We start from the raw sequence: 18,743 nt of genomic DNA, 5'->3' as shown, positions 1-18,743 counted from the left end.
GAAATGCCTCACCTGTAAATGACATCTTTAGCCAGCTCCACGTGGTCCCGGGACTCACACAAATGAAGTAAGGTTATCAACTCCTCCTTCAAGATGAGCTTGTTCTGGGTCAGCTTCTCTTTCAAGTTTCTAAAATAGGTTTCTGGAAGAAAGCACAGTATGGTGACCATCACTCAGGCTGACTGGGAGTAGAAGGAGTCTGACCTCAGGAAGATGGGGAAGCCCTACCCCGCCTCACTGCAGAGGGGTACTGAGAGGGGCTCAGGGATGCACAGCTGCCATCACTGGCCAATCTCCTCTGGAACAGTGTCAGCAGATGGCATCTGTCATAGGAGGCAGGGGCATGGGCACAGGGCCAGGCCCACTCAAGACTCTCTAAAATAAAATCTCTGGGGTAAGAGCTCAAGAATTGGCATTTTTGATTCCCTAGGTGATCCTCTGGTATACTAAAGTTTGAGAATTACTGTCCCAGAGGCTTGGCTCAAATAACTGAATCTATAGGTGACTCATGAGAAAAAGAAAGAAAATGTAGCCAGACACCCAAACCGTCAATTGGCAGAGAAACAAACAGGAAAACTAAAAAGAAAATGTCAGTTGAAGGTAGGTTTGTCCACAATGGTGGACCCACATGAGTCATGTTTCTTTCATTTGATTCAACTTCACCTCTTTTTCATTCCTCTCGGTCTCTTTTTACTCAGCTGTTAGAAGGCATGCTAAAGTACTATGTGATGGGCAGGGGGGAAAACAGTCCTCAAACAGCAGCAAACAGTTTTTCAGTGACAGAATCGTTTCAATGTCATCACAGTCTATCATTCTTCCTTGTCTTTGTATCTGATCAACTGTGGGGACAAAAACCAAAAGGAGGCACCTCTTCTTGGCATCAATAAGGGGCTTTATTCCCATCAAAATGTGGGGTGAAAAGCAAAGCAGGCACCAACCAAGCATCTGCTTTCCAGAAGGCAGAACTGTTGTCAGTATCAGAAGCTGCCAGGAAATAGCTATAGGATTCGTTCCAAGGCCCAGAGCTTTGAAGGAATGTTGCTGAAAGGAGAGGCACAAATACATCTAAAACACAAGAACTAGAAGCAGAGGCACTGTTCTCGATTTAAAAGAAAAGACCTACTAGGTTTGAGATAATGCAGTGGATCCTCCAATTTTTATTTGCAGAACCACGTAACCGTTAAAGGCTCTAGAGATGGAAGGATCTGGGCTGAAATCTAAGGTCGGTCACTTGCATTCTGATGGAGACCCTTGTCTCTGAGACTTGATTCCTCATGTATAAAGTAAGGATCGTGGTACCTTCCTCATAGGGTTATCTGAGATGATAGACGTAAAGCATTTGCCATATGGTAACTGCCAGTAAATAGAAACATTATTGTTCTCATTTTCATTCCTTCTGTCACCTGTTAGATCTACGAGGATTTAGTCTATTAAATATTTCTAAGCAACTTCCAGTCTAAAAAGTCTCAAGTCATCAAAGAGATGATGTTACATCTTGTACCTCTTAATCTGCCTTAATAAACCTTAAGAGGCTGGGCACAGTGGCTCATGCCTGTAATCCCAGCACTTCGGGAGGCCGAAGTGGGCAGATTACTTGAGGTCAGTAGTTTGAAACCAGCCTTGCCACCATGGTGAAACCCCATCTCTACTAAAAATACAATAAGTAGCCAGGTGTGGTGGTGCACGCCTATAATCCCAGCTACTGGGGAGGCTGAGGCACAAGAATTTCTTGAACCTGGGAGGCAGAGGTTGCAAGGAGCGGTGATCATGCCACTGTACTCCAGCCTGGGTGACAGAGTGAGACTCTGTCTCAGAAAAAAAAAAAAAAAAAACCTTAAGAATCCATTATTTCAACAGATATAACTTGTGTTTTAAAACAAATCAATCAACATTTGTTTGTCATATAATCATACTCAGAAGTATCCTTCTTTGTGTGTGAGACACCAAGAAGGATAAGGAATAGTTCCTGCCCTCAAAGAACTTAAAGCAAGGCAAGCTAAATTTATACAAAGCTACCTGAAAACGATGGAGGAGGTGACACGTGAATGACTATAAACACAATAGGACTCTTCTCTCCTGTTACGACACCTATTACAACTCAGAGTGGACAGAAGAGCCCTGTTACAACCTTTATTATTATGAGTCAGGACAGACCAGGTTGGTGAAAGTGGAGGGGTACCAGTGAGACAGGAAAGGGCTGAATCAGGTTGGAGAAATGGAGGAGGGGAGCATTCTACGTAAGGGAATCAGCATGAACAACAGAAGAGAACTGGGAATGGAAGGTGTGGAGGGAACAGCCATTGACTAGATCAACCAGAAACTGCCCTAGAAAGGGCAGAGTCCATCACGGGAAAGCCAGGATGCCAGAGGGATGAGTATGTTAATGGTGTGGTATACAACAGAGTACCACTGTGGGCTCAAAATGACGAAAGGTTGACAGGACTTTAAACATAGCAGTCTGACAACAGAGCAGATTGGCACTGACTATATTAATTGCCTTTCAGAACATGTACACAACTGCCACAGCCTTACGAAGACTATGACAACTGGAAATCACAACTGGATGACATGAAGTCCTAACTGCAAACCTCAAATAGATCTAAAATACCTGGGGTAGAAAGAAAAGACTGAAGTGAAATCTAGATTGAGCCTACTCAACTGGGGATAAATATATTCCCCCCATTCCAAAGGTTTATTTTTTCTGCCCCATATATGGTATTATGTAACAGTACAATTAGTGGAGCAGCAAGAGAACACTGATTTCTGGAGGACTGAACTGTGAGGGAATGGAGGCAGAAAGTATCAGGATGGGTACAGTGGCTCACGCCTGTACTTTAGGAGACTGAGGCGGGATACTAGCTTGAGCCCGGGAGTTTGAGACCAGCCTAGGCAACACAGTGAGACTCTGACACACAAAAAATTAAAAATTAAAAATTAGGCGGCATGGTGGCACTGTAGTCCTAGTTACTCAGGAGGCTAAAGCAGGAGGATTGCTTGACTCCAGGAGTTTGAGGCTGCAGTGAGCTACGATGGTGCCAACTGCACTCCAGCCTAGGTGACAGAGCGAGACTGTCTCTTAAAAAACAAACCAAAACAAAGAGAATATTAATGTGTTAATCAGGGGTTCACAAACATCTGGCAGTGAGAGGAAGGAAAGCTGGGTCTCTAGCTTAAAAAGTCAGTAGGGACACCAAGAGTTATTTTAAAAAAAGGAAAGTCTTGGATGTGTTCATAAAGAGGGATCAAGCGGGTCTATCCACAACCCCCAGGGACCACGGCTGCATCCACACACAATAAACAGTATGAAATGCTGGGAAGAACTCTATGTGCAGGAGGAGAGAATGAATGCAACAAGCTTCCTCAGGTGCTGAAAGGAAAAAAGACCTAGGGTGGTCTTCTTGCTTTTAGCTTTTAATAACAAAAATTTTCAAACATACCCAAGAAATGAAAGAACAGTATAATAATCCCCCTAAGTGCCATTACCCAGCCTCAATCATTATCAGTATTTTGCTAATTATGTTTCCTCTACTCTACAATCCCCAAACACACTGGATTTTTTTTTCAAAGCAAATCCCAGATTTATCTTTTTGTGGAGACAGGGTCTCACTCTGTCACCCAGGTTGGAGTGCAGTGGTGTGATCACGGCTCACTACACCTTAGACCTCCCAGGCTCAAGCAATCCTCCCAACTCAGTCCCTAGAGTAGCTGTAACTACAGGCATGTACCACCACACCCAGCTAACTTTAAAAAAATTTGTAGAGATGAGGTCTATGTTGCTCAGGCTGATCTCAAACCCTCTGGCTCAAGCAATCCTCCTGCCTTGGCCTCCCAAAGTGCTGGAGTTGCAGGCATGAGCCATCACGCCCAGTCAAATCCTAGTTTTGGCAGTCAGGTTTCTCTTGTTTTTTAAGAAATTTTTTAATCCTACTGACTTTTCTAGCATAGAGTGAAAAATGTCAAAACATACCATCACACATAGTACTGTTTTGTTTCATTTGATTTCATTTATATATAGATATGTTTGCGTGTACTGAGATACAGCATAAAATGCATTTTTCACTGAAGGTTACATCAAAAAGCTTGAAAGCCAATCATCTCAAGTTCTTAAACTTTATTGTGCATATGAATGATCTGGGGCCTTTCTATCTGCATTTCTATCAACCACCCAATAGCCGCTGATGCCGCTGGTCCTCAAACCACACTGTCAGTGGCACAGATCTAGACGAACAATCGCAGCACTAGCTTTAATATTTCTCTGGGATTGTAAGAGAAGGAATAAGAGGAGAGCTGTAGACTTTCTAGCAACAAAGTGTGAGATGCAAAATGAATATAAGAGTTCACTATGAAACTAACAATAAATGGTCTCAACTTTTTCTAAGGCATAATAAAGTCACTGAAGGAGACACTGAATAGGGAGGGATAAAGACAGAGAAACTTAAACGACAGATAAATGACAGAATTAACAAAATAGATTCCATTACCTTTAGTGCCAGGAAGACTGCATGCAACAGCCACTTTCTTTTGCTGAAATTCTTTTAATTTCACCACATTATCTGTAAGTAGGTATCTTTTAGCTAAAAATCAGAGAAAGAAAAAAGTAAAGTCATTTTGACTGTTTTAGAAGTTAGCACACGAGTAGAGCTTGACTGCCTCTAATTAACATCTATTATAAATAACCCATTAGACAGGTATAAATATGACTGTACAAATATAATTCCTGGGAAAAACCATTTATGAACTATCAGAGAATGCAAATCCTCAGCAAAACAGGTTTTACTTGTGTGTGTGAATGAAGCTAGTGATTAACCATAGCTAGTGAGAAACCGTGTGTGGGGACTGGTTGACAGGACGTTGGGATTTGAAGTACAAATGGGCATTCGCCATCTGTTAAAGGGTATCAAGGGCATTAAAAAAAACCAGTAACATTTAAATGCAAAACAGGCATATTTAGTTTTGGTTTATTCAGGGAGAAGCATAGAGTAGTGGAAAAAACTGCAGCGTGATCACTGGAACTCCCAGTTTTGTCCTCTGCGAAATGAGGGGGTTAAGGCCTCTCAGATGTGGACTCAAAATACATCTGAGATACATGGAAATCACTGATCACAGCTTACTAGATTTGGGAAACATCATCCTTTCTTTAGATCCTTGGCTATGCATGACATAAAAAGGATGAAGCTTGGCCAAAGAATCACGAACTAACAGAGTTCTCTGAGCTGCAGTAACAAGGTAACAATAAAAATTGCTATTTATTTACAGAAAGGCAGTCCAATGAAGTGGTTAGGAGTAGGTCTCTCTATTGTTGGTTGTGTTCAAATCCCGCCTCTAACAGTTCCCTCTGACCTTGGGCAAATTACTTAACCTTGTTCCTCCTCTGTAAATGGAGAAAAGAATGGTACTTCTCTTGCTGGGTGTTGTCTAGAGAAAAGGAATTAATGTATATAAAATACCTTAAAGTAATGCCTGACAAACATTTTTACTATCACTCACTAGCATCTTCAAATTTAACTCTTTTCATAGAGATGTTAAAGGACAGTTTTGAAAAATGAAGAAACGTGCTAAAGTCTTTTAGATTGTTAGCAGAACTCAGACTCCTTAAGACCTCTGCTCCCAAACTCTGCAGAAAAGAAAAAGGACGGGCGCGGTGGCTCACGCCTATAATCCCAGCACTTTGGGAGGCCGAGGCGGGTGGATTACGAGGTCAGGAGTTCGAAACCAGCCTGGCCATAGTGAAACCTGTCTCTACTAAAAATACAAAATATAAGCCGGGCGTGGTGGCGCACGCCTGTAGTTCCAACTACCCGGGAAGCTGAGGCAAGAGAATCGCTTGAACCCGGGAGGCGGAGGTTGCAGTGAGCTGAGATCGTGCCACCGCACTCCAGCTTGGGCGACAGAGCGAGACTTCGTCTCAAAAAAAAAGAAAGAAAATAATGTCTCCCAACGCTGGAGGGGTGTTCCTGAAGACCAACGTCGCCCCATATGAGGGTGCATTACAGCCCCAATGTCAAGACCCCAGCAGTCCTTCGACTTGCAGGCACTGGGGGTATCCACGACCCCCAGGGGTCACCACTGCCCCCACGTGCAACTAGAGGGCGAGGGTGCGCTCCAGGCCAGTGAGTGACTTAGGAGCTGTGGCTGCTCCAAAGAGACGCTAGCTGGGGTCTAACACTCCCTTCTCTCCCATCCCTCCCCTCTTTCCCTAGGCTAAGGCCGCGGATACCTCCGAGAGGGCAGCGGCAGCTGACGGAGCCGGAGCCTCCCACCCCAGGATACATCGAAATCTGCGATGCCTGCAGGAGAACTCGACTCGAGGGCCGAAGTGCCGCAGCCATACCGTCTCGGACTATACCAACTATTGGAACCGGGGCGAGGAGGCGGAGCGTCGGTCCTGGCGCCGAGAGCGACAAACGGGATTCGTCCAATTCTGGGCGCCCCGAGAGGTCGAGCTGTAACCCCGCCCCTTCCGCCCCTTCCTCTGTCCGTAACCCGTTGGCCCTTCGTTTTGGTACGCTCCAAGATGGCTGCCTCCATAGTGCGGCGCGGGATGCTTTTGGCGCGGCAAGTGGTTCTTCCACAGCTCTTTCCTGCAGGTTGGCTGGACAGCTTCTTTAGGCCCCTGATTATTCTGTTCTTTGAGTGAAGGGAGCGGTGGGCTTTCAAGAGGAAAGGAAATGTTTCTGGAATCTGATTGCTAGGGACGCCGTTTGGTGTGTTTGGTAGTGCAGAAAAAGGAGACAAGGTCTCTGATCCGTTTCCTTCACTAAAATAACAGTATGTGCCTGTCCAAAGGTATGAAGAGCGGTGGAAGGTTATATAGCCTGAGGGAATTTGCGTATGATTCGCCAGATTTATGTGTTGGGGTGGTCGTGCTTTTGCTGACCACGAAACCCAAATGTGCGCCGGGCGCGGTGGCCCACGCCTGTGGTCCAGGCACTTTGGGAGCGCTAGGCGGGCGGATCGCCAGGAGTTCGAGACCAGGAGTTCGAGACCAGCCTGGCCAACATGGCGAAACCCCATTTCTACTAAAAAATACAAAAAAATTATCTGGGCGTGGTGGCGCGCGCCTGTAATCCCAGCTACTCGGGGGGCTGAGACGGGAGAATCGCTTGAACTCGGGAGGCGGAGGTTGCAGTGAGCAGAGATCGCGCCACTACACTCCAGCCTGGGCAACAGAGCGGGACCCTGTCTCAAAAAAAAAAAAAAGAAAAAGGAAAAATCCAAATGTGTCCATTCCTGGGGCTGGTACATATTTCTCCCATCTGAGGTTTCTTTAGAGGGACGTCTGATAAACATTTTTACCACCACCACACTTAGCCGGACCCCTGGTCTTCGTGGAATAATTTTTCAGTATTAATCTCATTTTATCTGATGACCTTGAGCACAACTTTTGATTGACCTTTCTTTGCTATAGTTTTCCACGTGTAGATAATAAATGCTAATAGTTACTTGTAAAGTACTTTGATATCTGAATTAAATGGCAGCCCACTCAAAGCCTGCATAGTGGATCTAATAATGAAAACACTGGAAAAAGTTTTAAAGTATTTACAGAAGCCAAATTTGCAGTAATTCTAACCACATAATCCAGACAGACATATTTGATAAAAATGCAGTAATCACAGTCGATTTTTCCAATGCCGCTTATCTTCCCTTTCCAACCTACCTCCCATCCTCTGTTTTTTAAAAATGCACGCACTTCTTTAGGAACAGCAATTAAACATCAATGTGAAACCTCATAGTTGGCCACCAGTTTTCTGACGATTAAGTGGCTGACCTGGTGAAAACGTTTAACATCACACATTAGGCAGTGTTATGCACAATGCTTGCCACCTTAGTAAGAATTAGCTGTTGTGGCTATTTTCTGTTCATGTGGTTTCCATGAACAAGTACACACAGAGGGCATTCTGGGAGTCCTGTCTTTCTCCACTATCACCTCCCCAGCCTTTTTTTTTTTTTTTTTTGAGATGGGTTTTGTTCTTGTTGCCCAGGCTGGAGTGCAATGGCGCGATCTCGGCTCACTGCAACCTCTGCCTCCCGGGTTCAAGTGATTCTCCTGCCTCACCCTCCGGAGTAGCTGCAATTACAGGCATGCGCCACCACTCCCGGCTAATTTTGTATTTTCAGTAGAGAGAGGGTTTCTCTATGTTGGTCAGGCTACTCTTGAACTGCCGACCTCACGTGATCCACCTGCCTCTGCTTCCCAAAGTGCTGGGATTACAGGCGTGAGCCACCGTGCCCAGCTGGCCCAGCTTTTTAATCTCCCAGTTCAGAACTCTTGAGCAGTGATCTAGATATTGTCCTTTCTGACTTCAGAATATAGAAGGGTGATTACTTATGCTAGAATGAAGCATATGCTAGAATGAAGGCATAGAGAATAAGAGATAATAAGTAGAGAGTAAGCAAGTCACTGGTATCTGGGAGTGCAGTTGGCTTCCTTATCCCAGCATTCTGCATCTGCAGATTCAACCAACAGCGGATCAAAAATACTAAAAAACAAAACAAAAAAAACTTAATAATAAAAAATAATACAACAGCAAAATAATACAAAGAAAAATACAATATGACAACCACTTACATTGCATTTATATTGTATTAGGTATTGTAAGTAACTTAGAGATGACTTAAAGCAGCTTGTCCGACCCTCAGTCTAGGACAGTTTTGAATGTGGCCCAACACAAATTTGTAAACTTTCCTAAAATGTTATGAGATTTTTAGTGTTTTTTTTTTTGTTTTTTTTTTTTGCCCATCAGCTATCATTAGTGTTAGTGTAGTATATGTATGTGTGGCCCAAGACAATTGTTCTTCTACCAGTGTGACCCAGGGAAGCCAAAAAATGGACAACCCAGTCTTAAAGTAATGCAGGAGGATGTTTGTGGGTTATTTGCAAATACTATGCAATTTTATGTAAGAGAACTTCTGCATTCTCAGATTTTGGTATGCAAGGGGGTATCCTAGAACCATCCCCCTGGGGCAGGAGAATTGCTTGAACCCTGGAGGCAGCACTCTACTACACTCCAGCCTGGGCAACACAGCGAGACTCCATCTCAAAAAAAAAAATAATAAATAAAATTAGGCTAGGTGTGGTGGCTCACACCTGTAATCCCAGCACTTTGGGAGGCTGAGGTGGGCGGATCACCTGAGGTCGGGAGTTTGAGACCAGCCTGGCCAACATGGGGAAACCCCGTCTCTACTAAAAATACAAAATTAGTCAGGTGTGGTGGCGCATGCCTGTAATCCCAGCTACTCAGGAGGCTGAGGCAGGAGAATCGCTTGAACCCAGAAGGTGGAGGCTGCAGTGAGCCGAGATCGCGTCATTGCACTCCAGCCTGGGCAACAAAAGTGAAACTCCATTTCCAAAAAAAAAAAAAAAAGAAATTAAATTAAATAATTACAGTCTTTTCTTAGTTCCCCTTTTGAAACCGTCTTTGGAAACCTTATTGTTGTCTCATTATTTAATCTGTAGAACTCAAATTTAGATATATTATTCTAGTAAAGATCTGTGCTCACGGTAACAGAATGATTGAACTGTGTATAAATTCACACGAATGTGTTTGTATTTGTTTATTTGTTTGAGTTGGAAAGTAGGTAGAGAATAACAACAGCATTCCAATATTGTGTTTAATCAGCCCCCATGCTATCTAGTTATGTTGGGCTTTTGGTCTGCTGTGACCTCAGCATAATTATCTGTCATTTTTTCTGTTTTTCTGTTCTGTTTTGTTTTGTTTTTGAGACAGAGTTTCGCTCTTGTTGCCCAGGCTGGAGTGCAATGGTGCGATCTCGGCTCACTGCAACCTCTGTCTCCTGGCTTCAAGTGATTCTCCTGCCTCAGCCTCCCAAGTAGCTGGGATTACAGGCATGCACCACCACGCCTGGCTAATTTTTAGTAGAGACAAGGTTTCTCCATGTTGATCAGGCTGGTCTGCCTGCCTCAGCCTCCCAAAGTGCTGGGATTACAGGCATGAGCCACTGCACCTGGCTGTATTTCTATTTTTTAAAACAGGGTTATTGAGGTATAATTCACATGCCATAAAATTCATCCATTTAAAATATACAATTCAGGCCAGGCGTGGTGGCTCACACCTCTAATCCCAGCACTTTGGGAGGCCAAGGCTGGTGGATCACCTAAGATCAGGAGTTTGATACCAGCCTGGCTAACATGATGAAACCCTGTCTCTACTACAAAAAATTATCTGGGCATGGTGGCGGGTGCCTGTAATCCCAGCTACTTGGGAGGCTGAGGCAGGAGAATCACCTGAACCTGGGAGGTGGAAGCTGCAGTGAGCCGAGATCACACCATTGCACTCCAGCCTGGGCAACGAGCGAAACTCTGTCTCAAAACCAAACAAAAAACAACAAATGAAATATACAATTCAAAGGTTTTAGTATAAAGACAGAGTTCTGGAGCCATCATCACAAGCAATTTTAGGATATTTTCATTATCCAAAAAAGAAATTCCATGCCTATTTGCAATTGCTCCCAATTTCACCCCTAGCTTTCCTGACCCCCACCTTTAGCCCTTAGCAACCATGAATCTACTTTCTGTCTCTACAGACTTGCCTATTCTGGATCGTTCATATAATGGAATCATATAATATGTGGTCTTTTGTGACTGGCATCTTTTTTACTTAACATGTTTTCAGGGTTCATCCATGTAGCATGTATCAGTACTTCATTTTTTATTGCCAAATACTATTCCATTGTAAGGACAGACCACATTTTGTTTATCTGTTCATCAATTGATGGATATTTGGGTTGTTTCCACTTTTTGTCCATTATGAATAATACTACTGTGAACATTTGTGTACAAATTTTCTGTGGACACAAGTTTTCATTTTTCTTGGTTGTAAACTTAGGAGTGGAATTGCTGGGTGATTGAGTAACTCCATGTTAACATTTTGAGGAGCTGCTAAATTCTTTGAAAAGCAGCTGTACTGTTTTATGTTCTCTCCAGTAAGGTATGAGTTTCTGGTGTCTCTGCATCCTCCCCAGCAGCTGTCATTATCTGTTTTTTGATGGTGGTCATTGTAATGAGGATCATTCGTTTCTCCAGGTGATTTTGTTTTGCATTTCTCTAATGGCAAATTATGTTAAGCATCTGTCCTTATGATTATTGACTATTTGTGTGTGTATACATATATATTTTACTTTCTTTTCTTTCTTCCTTTTTTTTGGAAACAGAGTCTCACTCTGTTGCCCAGGCTAGAATACAGTGGCATGATCTTGACTCACTGCAACCTCTGCCGCCTGGGCTCAATCGATTCTCCCACCTCAGCCTCCTGAGTAGTTGGGACTACAGGTGCACGCCACCGTGCCTGGCTAATTTTTGTATTTCTTGTAGAAAAGGGGTTTCACCATGTTTTCCAGGCTGGTCTTGAACTCCTGAGCTTAAGTGATCCACCCACCTCAGTGTATATATGTTTTTAAAGGTATACCTGTTTAAATCCTTTACCCATCATTCATTTGGGTTGTCTTTTATTTTTGAGTTGTATTTATTGAAATATTTTGGATACAAGTCCTGTACTGCATAAATGTTTTGCAAATGTTTTCTTCCATTCTTTGGGTTGTACTTTCACTTTCCTGAGATTGTACTTCGAAGCACAAAAGTTTTAAATTTTGATGAACTTGTCATTCATTCTTTCTCATTCACTCCTTGAGCTCATGTTTGTTAAACACTGCCAAAGGCTAGGCATTGTGCGAGGAGCTAGGAATGGTGGTATGCTATCTTGTATGTTACCTCAGCTTTGGCTTAGTGAGTTTCTTTAATTTACTACTAGGGTGCTGGCTCATTGGGTAAGATACTACTCTTTGCTTTATGTGAAATGAGTGAAACCTGTGGATCTAAGATGAAAATATTTTTAGGCATAATAATTATAAGGCATTTAATTAATGAGTTAAGCAACAGTTAGCAGGTGTTTTTGGTTCTAAGAAGGTGTTCTAGGGCTTGCCTGGGTTATAATTTACTAGCAACAAGTGGCTCCTAGTCTTAAAGTTATAGGAACAAAATTATCAGCAGTTTTATCCATAAAATTATGAGCATAGCACAGTGGTGTGTGTCTGTAATCCTAACTACTTGGGAGGCTGAGGCAGGAGGATCACCCAGGAGTTCTGGGCTGTAGTGCACGATACCGATCAAGTGTCCACACTAAGTTTGGCATTGAAATGATGATTGACCCCTGGAGCAGGGGACTACCAGGTTGCTTCAGGAAGGGTGAACCAGGTTGGAATCTGAGCATATCAAAATTCCTGGGCTGATCAGTAGTGGGATTGTGCCTGTGAATAGCTACTGCATTTCAGCCTGGGCTATAGCAAGACCCTGTTTATTTAAAAAATTATTGTGAAAATTATCAGTTTTTCTGCATCTTCCACTTGGTAGGGATTGAATGTATTTTGTTCTTCACTGAATTGTCAACTATGCAATATTGGTTGCTGTACTGTATTCGATTTTTTAAAATATATAATCTAGTAGTTGAAAGGATAGCAAAGATATATTTAATAAAACATATAAAATGAACCTGTTGTAAAACCATGTGTGTCGAAATAATTGTCTATTTTCTCAGGTAAAAGATGCCTGCTTTCTGCAGCCTATGTAGACAGCCACAAATGGGAAGCAAGAGAAAAAGAACATTACTGTCTTGGTATGTACCTATTGGACTATTATATGTGTCATTTTCGGTCACTCCGTATGTCTTCCATCATTTATTCACATAATGTATATATGAAATTATGCTTTTATGATTATTCAATTCAGATAAGTATGTTTTAAGTCTTAAACAGTTAGACTTTTATACATGGCAAAATCATTTGTATCCTGTTCATTTCTAATATTTCATTTTCACCTCCATGAGGAGGAATTTGAGGAGCTGCCTCAAAGGAAATGTAAACAGTTCCTTTCTTTTGTTTTTTGTCAATTTTTACCATATGGTTTCCATGCAGCCTGTCTGTTTTACAGAATTTCGTATTTTATATTTCGTCCTGTCTTATTGTCAATCTCTTTATTTTCTTAACTCCTCTTGTGGTCTTCAGAGCCCTTTTCGACTCTATTTCATTACCAGGTGACAGGTTTGAAGGCAGTTACAATCTCATGTAAGCTGTTTAGGCAAATAGTTGGTTAACATCTTCCCAGGCTTTGGGCTTGTAATTATACTTTCTTTTCTCCTGTTCCCTATGTCATGTTACACAGACAACAGCCTGTCTTTTGTAAAGTACCAAGCCCGAAAAGAAATCACTGACTCAATGAGCAGTTTTTAAAAATGTACATACTTTAGACTTTTGGTACTGCCTGCCCTTTGGTATATATAACATCATCGGAACATTAATAAAGTAAATAGATTGGTGATAGTTTTATGAGACTGATGTAATTTTTGGATCAATTCCTATGCTGATCTAATATATTCCCCCAGATTTCTTTTGCTGTTTTTTGGGCTTATGTCAGTTAAGAATAAAGTCCCCTGTGTTTATGGATTTTTCCCATAAGTGCAGGAGACATTGCTGTCTGTAATGGTACCTTATTGGGGTTTTCAAAGATCTCATCCTTTTCTTTACTGATGATGTGATTGCACAAGCAGAGTTGGTTGTGGCTCTGAAATGGGTGTATGTGCACAGGCCAGCGAAAGCAGAGCTGGGGAAGATCTGAAGATAAGTAATCGTAGCTTCTCCATAAGAAACTTACATTCTGATTCTCTCTGTAAGAGGCCTGGGGTAGCCTTCTTGTCTCTTCTTTTACCATCTTGAAACCGAATTCATAGTTAATATAATCTATCTATACTTACTGTTTTAAAAATCAGTATATGACCGGGTGTGGTGGCTCACACCTATAACCCCCGCACTTTGGGAGGCTGAGGCGGGTGGATCACAAGGTCAGGAGGTCAAGACCAACCTGGCCAAAATGGCGAAACCCTGTCTCTACTAAAAAACACAAAAATTAGCTGGGCACAGTGGCAGGCGCCTGTAATCCCAGCCACTCCGGAGGCTGAGGCAGGAGAATTGCTTGAACCCGGGAGGCAGAGGTTGCAGTGAGCCAGATCGTGCCACTACACTCTAGCCTGGGCGACAGAGCAAGACTTGGTCTCAAAAAAAAAAAAAAAAATCAATATGACTCCTTCGCCATGATACAGAGGAGAAACAAAAGGGGAGTAACTTAATATATATTTCAATTTGTAAACAAATGTCTAGGCAAAACTATACCAAGAAACAATGAAACAAGTAAATATTGCATATAAATGTGGAATAATTATAGACATGGAAAAAGAGTAGATGGGTACAGATGTGGTATACTGGTGAATTCAAATACCAGGAGTGGCAGTATCACAATGACATAATTTTATTTATAGAATGAACTCTTGGTAAAGTTCTGACTGATTCAAAGGTCTGTCTTCCTTCAATATAGAGTTGCATTTATGGAAAATTCACCTTATTTTCCTTAAAAAAATACTTTGCTTATATGAAAAATGGAGTTAGTTCCATTAATTATAAACGGGTTGTTTTTGGTGGTGTAATTGGTGTAATTGTTATGTCACAAATGGCATGGCAAATTTTTTTTATCTTTTAATTTGGAAATAATTTTGTTGTTATTGTCATTGTTGAGAGAGTCTGCACTGTTGCCCAGGCTGGAGTACAGTGACGTGATCTTGGCTCACTGCAACCTCCGCCTCCTGAGTTCAAGTGATTCTCCTGCCTCCACCTACTGAGTACCTTGGGTTACAGGTGCAAGCCACCATGCCCAGCTAATTTTTGCATTTTTAATAGAGACAGGGTTTTGCCTATTGGCCAGGCTGGTCTTGAACTCCTGGCATCAGGTGATCCGCCCGCCTCAGCCTCCCAAAGTGCTGGGATTACAGACTTGAGCCACCGCGCCCAGTGGGAAGTAATTTATAAAAATAATAACTTATAAAAACTGCAAAGAACTCCTCTATATCTGTCCTGGTTTGTTTTCTGTTGTTTATAACAGAATACCTGAAACTGGATCATTTATCAAGAAAAGGAATTTATTTCTTCCATTTAGAGAGGCTGAGAAGGCCAGCGTTGAGGGGTGGCATCTGGTGAGAGCCTTCCTGCTGGTGAGGACTCTGTAGAGTCCTGAGGTAGCTCAGGGCATCACATGGAGAGGGGGCTGAGCATGGTAGCTCAGGTCTCTCTTCCTCTTACAAAGCCACCAGTCCACTTCCATGATAACCCATTAGTCCATGAATGGATTAATTCATTCATCAGGGGCGAGCCCTCATGATCCACTGGCCTCTCAATACTGTTACACTGGGGATTAAATTTCAACATGAGTTTCAGAGGAGACAAATATTTAAAACACAGCACTACTTTTACTCATGTTCACCTGTTGTTACCATTTTGATTCATTTGTTTTTGCTTTCTCTCTCCTCCTTCCCCGTGTATACACACTTTCTTTAATCATTTGGCAGTTTGTTTCATATATTATAGCTCTTTATCCTGAATACTTCAATGTACATTACCTGAGACAAGGATATTCTATTGTATAATCATAGCACAGTTACCAACTTGAGAAATTTTGACATTAATATCATACTTTACTATTCATATCCCAATTTTGGAAATTGACCCAATAATGTCTCTCATAGCATTTTTCCTCATCCAGTACAGGATGCGGTCTAGAATCATAGTCCCTTATCCTTTGTTTCTTATGACATTGTCCTATATATTTTTTAAAAATTCAATCTCTTTGTAATAGAATATTCCTCTTTTTTGGATTTTTCTGTTATTTTCTCATTGTTATGCTTCCCCAGCCAGAATACTCTCAGTAATGTTGTGCTCCTGCCAGGGTATCACATGTGGACATACCTGATACCTTATGCCTTCACTGGTGATGTCAACTTTGATCACCTAGTCAACTGTGTCTGATTTCTTCACTGTAGAGTTACTGTTTTTCTCCCTTCTGATTAATGGGCTATTCTTGAAGAGACACTTTAATACAATGCAGATATCTGTTGCTTATCAAAAGTTTGCTCTTAGATTTAGCATCCATTCATGGCTTTAGCCTGAATCAATCTTTACTATAATGGTTGCAAAGTAATGGTTTTCCAACTCTGAAAATTTCTCCAGATTTACTAGCTAACACTCAGTATTCTACTATAAGGAAGAACTGCTCCTTTTCTCTCATTTCTTTCTCATTTATCTGTTTATTATCATGCATTATGTTTAAATCAATTTGTGAATTTTTTAAATGATTCATTACCCTCAATTATTTTGATGGTCTAATTATCGCAGACTTGGCTGATAGAAGCCCTTTCAAGCTGGCTTCCATTTTCCCCCAACCCCCTCTTTTTTGATAACTTACTTTCTCTCATATAACAAGGTGTTTCAGGCTCACTGTGCACCTTTCCTGGCCTACCCCTGGAATCAACCATTTCTCCAAGGAGCTCTGGTTACTTTTGGTGAGGAATAGCAGTAGAAACCAAGATCTAGGTGCTAGGTGTCCTTTTGCTACTGTGAAATTTTTGCTTCTTGGCCCATTCAGTGGACAGTTCTAGAAAAAAAAAAATGAATGCACATACACATAAACACATACATGTACACATATGCATGTACATATACCATATATATTTTGCAAATATTGAATTCACACCAATCACAAGTTCATCCCCATGGGATTCTTCTTGCCTTGCTCCAGTCCATATTTGTATCTCCTGTCTTCCATACTGAGAGCTCTGACTCCCACTAGAGACAGTGTTTTGATGTATGGGACAGTCTCAGCATTGCAGGTCATCTGAATTCCCTGTTTTCTGTCCATTAAGTGCCAGTAATGCCTTCCAGTCATTGTGACAATCAAGAACAACCTCCACATATCCTAAAATGCTCTATAAGGCCAATACTATACCTTTAGGGAACCACTGTTCTAGTGATCAGATCAGTATGGACTCATAGTTCTACAGCAAGGCGTGTTCTGATGTGCCATATATGAATTATAAGCAAAGTACAGTGAAGCACAGATGAGGGAATGACGAATTCCAGGAAAGCTTATTAACACTTTCCTAGGTATGTAGGGATGATTAGGAAATGAGGCCACTAGGTTTGGTGTCTTAGTGTTGGGTATAGTCAGTCACACAAATCCAGGGAACATTGTCACGGATATCTGAGTAAGCAGTAACTGTTTGCCAAAGAATGAGTATAATAATCTGCAACAGGGCTGCACGCAGTGGCGCACGCCTGTAATCCCAGCACTTTGGGAGGCTGAGGCAGGCCAGCCTGGCCAACATGGTGAAACCCCGTCTCTACTAAATTACAAAAATTTGTCGGGCGTGGTGACGCACACCTGTAATTCCAGCTGCTACGGAGGCTGAAGCAGGAGAATCGTTTGAACCCGGGAGGCAGAGGTTGCAGTGAGCCAGAGATCACGCCGCTGCACTCCAGCCTGGGCAACAGAGCCGACCCTGTCTCAAAAAAAAAAAAAAAAAAAAAAAAGTCTGCAATGAGTAAATATAACATGGAGACATTTGTCCCCTTTTCTCAGTTAAGACTAGTTTTCTTGGAAAAGCAGTACTAGCCACCATTTACTGAATTCTTTCCTGCCACCGTGACAGCTGTCCCCTCTGCCTAGAATATCTTTCTACATCCTGAATCTCTTCAGTCAGAATCGATATTTCCTGCCCTATATTTCAGCACTGTGTGCCTTCCTTGTGTGTGATGTGCTGAAGTCTGCACTTGGGAGGCCGACTTCTGGGTGTCAGTCCCAGTTCTGCGGCTTTCAGCTGTCACACTTGGTTTCTGTGCCTATAAATTAGAGATGATGGTAATGCCTGCCTCGCCGTCTGACATGCAGGTGCTTCAGAAATATGTGGACCGAGGAGTCTCTAGGCCCCTTGTTTTTAGCCCTATATAAAACGCGTGAGGTGAAATAAGGTTTTTGAACTCACACTGCTTGGAAGAAAGAGAGCTTTTGAGACTTTTTCCTACTGTGTACTGGAATGTAATTGTTGCCGCTTTTTTCCAAATGGACATTGTTTTCGGTTTTACTCGACATCACTACTTGCTTTCCCTCATTTTTATTTGAGCGTTTGGGTTGAGCTATTGGCACTGAGCAGGTAGGCCACAAGGTAGGGAGAGCGCCCGTGGCTCCAGCTCTGGAGATGGGACAGTAGGTGGCAGTGTGGCCCCTGCGGGAATCCGCCGCCCCTCGGGTGGAACGTGGCGAGTGGGCGCGGGGCTGTCGGGTAATGTGCGCACGCAAGGCCGCGCCCAGCATGTGGAGCGCTGTGATTGGGCGCCGCCATCCAGAGGGCCGTGAGGTGCTCGGAGCGGGCTCGCTGATTGGGGGAGGGAGGAGGGCCGATATGAGGCTTTCACCGCTCCCATCCCCATTGGAGAGCGAGGCAGCAAGGGACACTGCGGCGTGTGGGTGTGGGCTTCATCCGCCGGAGCGCAGTCTCCCCTGAGCCATGCCCCGCCTGGGAGGACGGCGACAGAGACGTTCTGGCCTCTGAGTCTGCGTGCGTTTCCGGTGCCCCCCTCTACGTCCTCGTGGCTGATTGTGCCAGAGAGCTCCTCGGGGAGGGCCCTAGCGTAAGGGCAGTTTCCCAGCGCCAGGGACAATGCCGCGTCTAGGACCTGCGCCCGCGCTGCGTCCCGAGGGCCCCGGTGCGAACGTCAGAACGCTGCCCCGTTCCGCGCTCTCAGCAGCCAGCCAGGGCCGCTACCCGTTCCACTGTAGAGAGGAGGAAACGGGGCGAGAGCCTGACTTTCCGCCCAAAAAGGTTTCTCAGTGATTGCTGTAGTACCTGAGACTC

The 18,743-nt window shown here is 43.1% G+C and overlaps 2 protein-coding genes across 4 annotated transcripts in view; one reads left to right on the top strand and one right to left on the bottom strand.

Moving 5' to 3' along the window:
- PTCD2 (pentatricopeptide repeat domain 2) overlaps positions 1-6,354 on the bottom strand; it is a 36,631-nt gene extending 30,277 nt beyond the window's left edge. For both annotated transcript variants that reach the window (XM_028849505.2, XM_015140264.3), the window contains exons 1-3: positions 6,218-6,354; positions 4,482-4,574; positions 13-142 (exon numbers count right to left, since the gene is read on the bottom strand). In XM_028849505.2, coding sequence (XP_028705338.1) covers positions 13-142; positions 4,482-4,574; positions 6,218-6,329 — 335 coding nt within the window. In that variant the 5' untranslated portion in view covers positions 6,330-6,354. The remainder of the gene's footprint in view (positions 1-12; positions 143-4,481; positions 4,575-6,217) is intronic.
- A 142-nt stretch (positions 6,355-6,496) lies between these two features.
- Positions 6,497-18,743, top strand: part of MRPS27 (mitochondrial ribosomal protein S27) — a 99,734-nt gene continuing 87,487 nt past the window's right edge. The window contains exons 1-2 of one of the 2 annotated variants that reach the window (XM_001098829.5): positions 6,497-6,587; positions 12,552-12,629. In XM_001098829.5, the coding sequence (XP_001098829.3) occupies positions 6,515-6,587; positions 12,552-12,629 (151 nt within the window). In that variant the 5' untranslated portion in view covers positions 6,497-6,514. Of the gene's footprint in view, positions 6,588-12,551; positions 12,630-18,233; positions 18,447-18,743 lie in introns of those variants that run through there. The other variant, XM_015140263.3, reaches the window with a different exon arrangement.

This window comes from Macaca mulatta, chromosome 6, assembly GCF_049350105.2.
Source record: "Macaca mulatta isolate MMU2019108-1 chromosome 6, T2T-MMU8v2.0, whole genome shotgun sequence".
NCBI classification, from domain to species: Eukaryota; Metazoa; Chordata; class Mammalia; order Primates; family Cercopithecidae; genus Macaca; species Macaca mulatta.
The sequence above is the reverse complement of the archived record's forward strand: the minus strand, read 5'-3'. Positions and strand labels throughout refer to the sequence as shown.